The 2,559-nt window shown below is 43.1% G+C and overlaps 1 protein-coding gene across 1 annotated transcript; it reads left to right on the top strand.

The window, feature by feature from the left end:
- Positions 1–401: 401 nt before the first annotated feature.
- On the top strand, positions 402–1,817 carry CSUI_010800 (lem3 cdc50 family protein; the record flags this gene model as incomplete). The annotated part of the gene is made up of 2 exons (XM_068070901.1): positions 402–938; positions 1,644–1,817. Coding segments are annotated over 2 exons (711 nt in total), but the record flags the coding sequence as incomplete, so codon positions are not given.
- Positions 1,818–2,559: the final 742 nt, after the last annotated feature.

Here is a 2,559-nt window from a genome sequence, read left to right as displayed (position 1 = left end):
CTCAATCTATCTATCTATCTTTAATCTATCTATCTTTAATCTATCTATCTTTAATCTATCTATCTATCTTTAATCTATCTATCTTTAATCTATCTATCTATCTTTAATCTATCTATCTATCTATCTTTAATCTATCTATCTATCTTTAATCTATCTATCTATCTATCTATCTTTAATCTATCTATCTATCTTTAATCTATCTACCTGTCTAACTGTTTATCTTACAATCTATTCATCTCCTTATCTTCAGATCTCTCTCTAACCCTATCTATCGTGATTGAGAGAAAAGATTTGAACTTTTCTTCTTCTTCTCTCGCTTGTTGTTTCTTCTCCTGTATGTTTCTTGTCTCTTCTTCTTCTTTCCGTCTCTCTCTCTCTCTGTGTGTGTGTTTTCTTTAGTTATTTGGTCTCAAAGACAAGCTCTCGACTTCCGCACTTTCAACGGAGTCTTGACTCTCCCGGAGCTGCTGGTCGACGTCGATGGTCGGCCTATAAGCGAGGATGAGGCAGAGGTTTATCCTTGTGGTCTGCAGAGTGTGTCGATCTTTAATGACGATTTCCGGCTCTACAGAAAAGGAGATAATGCGATCTCCGAGCCCCCCCATCTTAAGCCTCCTGTCACTTCGCCGCTTCCCTGGTTAGATATGCAGACTTACGAGATAGGAAAAGCGTATCGTGAAGCTCTTCATAGGAACAGAAGCGGGCCGGGGATTCTGAAGAAGGGAGGAGAGGATAAAGACGGAGGAGAAGGAGATACCGACACAACAACGAGATTACAAGATGAAGAAGAAAAGATCAAAAAAGCACTCGCACAAGGAGAGGAAGGAGATAAAGGGAGTGAAGAAGGAGGGGGAGGAGAAGGAGGAGGAGCGTGGGAAGAAGAAATCTCTATTGATTCGTCAGATGTCGCTTATCACTGGGATTTCTTGCGATACATGGTAAACTCATCTTCTTTCTTTCTTTGTTGTTTTCTCCCAGGCACACTCCCCGGCTCTCTCTCCGTATGTCTATATGTATAGGGTTTGTGGTTGTCTACATATCTACGGAGAGAGGTGTATTTTCATAGCTAGATATACGTGTCTGCATATGTCTCTCTCTATACGTATATACATGTATCTATATAGATGTAGATCGATTTAAGGGCATGTTGTCTACACCGTCTCCATGTAAGGCGTGAGTCCTTTTAGATGCATAGATCTGATTAGGTGGCACGCAGCTGTAGAGGTCTTGCCCGTGTTAATGAAGACAGGCAGTGATATGTATAGTTTCTCTTTCTCCTCGCTTTATCACTTTCTTGAGCCAATTACACCTCTTACACCCTATGACAACTACGACTTTCCATCTCTTTTTTCTTCCTTTCTTTTTCGCCAGCCAACTATCTTCTTTCCCCCCTCGTGCTTTGATCCTCCACCCTTTCTAGTGTGCCTTCTTTCCTTCTTTCAAACTCTCATCCAAGACGCTTCTTCATCTTCTCATTTCTTTACTCTTCTCTCTCGCTTTCTCTTTCTCTTCTTTTTTCCTGTTTCTTGCTCCTTTCCCTTTCTTTCTCTCTTTCTCTCTCTCTTATCCTTCATGCTTCTCTCACCTCTACCTTCTTCTTCTTTTTCTTCCTTTTCTTTCTCTTCTTCTTCTCTTTGCTGTAGGCGCTTAATAAGACGTGGGAGGCGCTCCACTCACATCCGTGGATATTGACGAGTAACGAGAGATTTCGGGTGTGGCTCCACCCGCCCTTCACGCCGTCCTTTCAGAAGCTCTACGGAGTTATCAATGATAAGCTACAGAGTCAAGATCAGCTTATTCTTCACTTTAACGAATCAAGTTAGTCGGACAGAGAGACACCCACAAAGAAGGACAAGAAGAAGATAGACAGAGATAGACGGCCTTGCCTTGTCTCTCTCCTTCTTCTTCAAATCGGTTGACTGAGGCTCACCCACGTTTTACCAAGTTCTCCCGCTTTCTTTATGTCGTTTTCTTCCTTCTCTTAAGAAGGTGCCCTTCACCTCCACTCATGTAGACAAAAAGAGAAAGAAAAAGAAGTCTTCTCTCTTGGAGGGTTGTTGGTGTCGTTTAGAGGATATGTATAGACATGCATGGAGAGAGACGGATGTCTCTAGAGTAGTCATGCTGCTGATCGAGAGATACGTAGAGATAGGAGTGAGGGGTGGAGAGTTTCTCTTTCTTTCCTTCTTCGTTTTACTTGTGTTCTCCATGTCCATCCCCTCTCCCTGTTTATCTTCCTAGATTGACCCTAAGCACGCACATACAAAACGTCTCAAGTCACTCATGGGTGCACCGCTCCTTCTCTCCCTGGCCTCTTCAGTACGGCAGATCAACGCAGAGATTGATTAAAGACAGATAAATAGATTAAAGATAGATGGTGATGTATATTCGAAGGAAAATGTCTACACCTCTAGGAAGAAGTCTCTTCACGTCTTTCCTTTCATATATTCCTCCTCCTATTCCTCTGTCTTCTACCCTGCCAGCCCTTTCTCTCTCCCCCCTCCCTTCTTTGCTTCCATCCGTTCTTCACCCCCCCCCCGCCCCCCCTTTCCTTTGGTA

The sequence above is a fragment of the Cystoisospora suis genome (assembly GCF_002600585.1).
Source record: "Cystoisospora suis strain Wien I chromosome Unknown contig_8379, whole genome shotgun sequence".
NCBI lineage: Eukaryota > Apicomplexa > Conoidasida > Eucoccidiorida > Sarcocystidae > Cystoisospora > Cystoisospora suis.
Note: the sequence above shows the minus strand (reverse complement) of the source record. Positions and strands in the feature narration are given on the sequence as shown.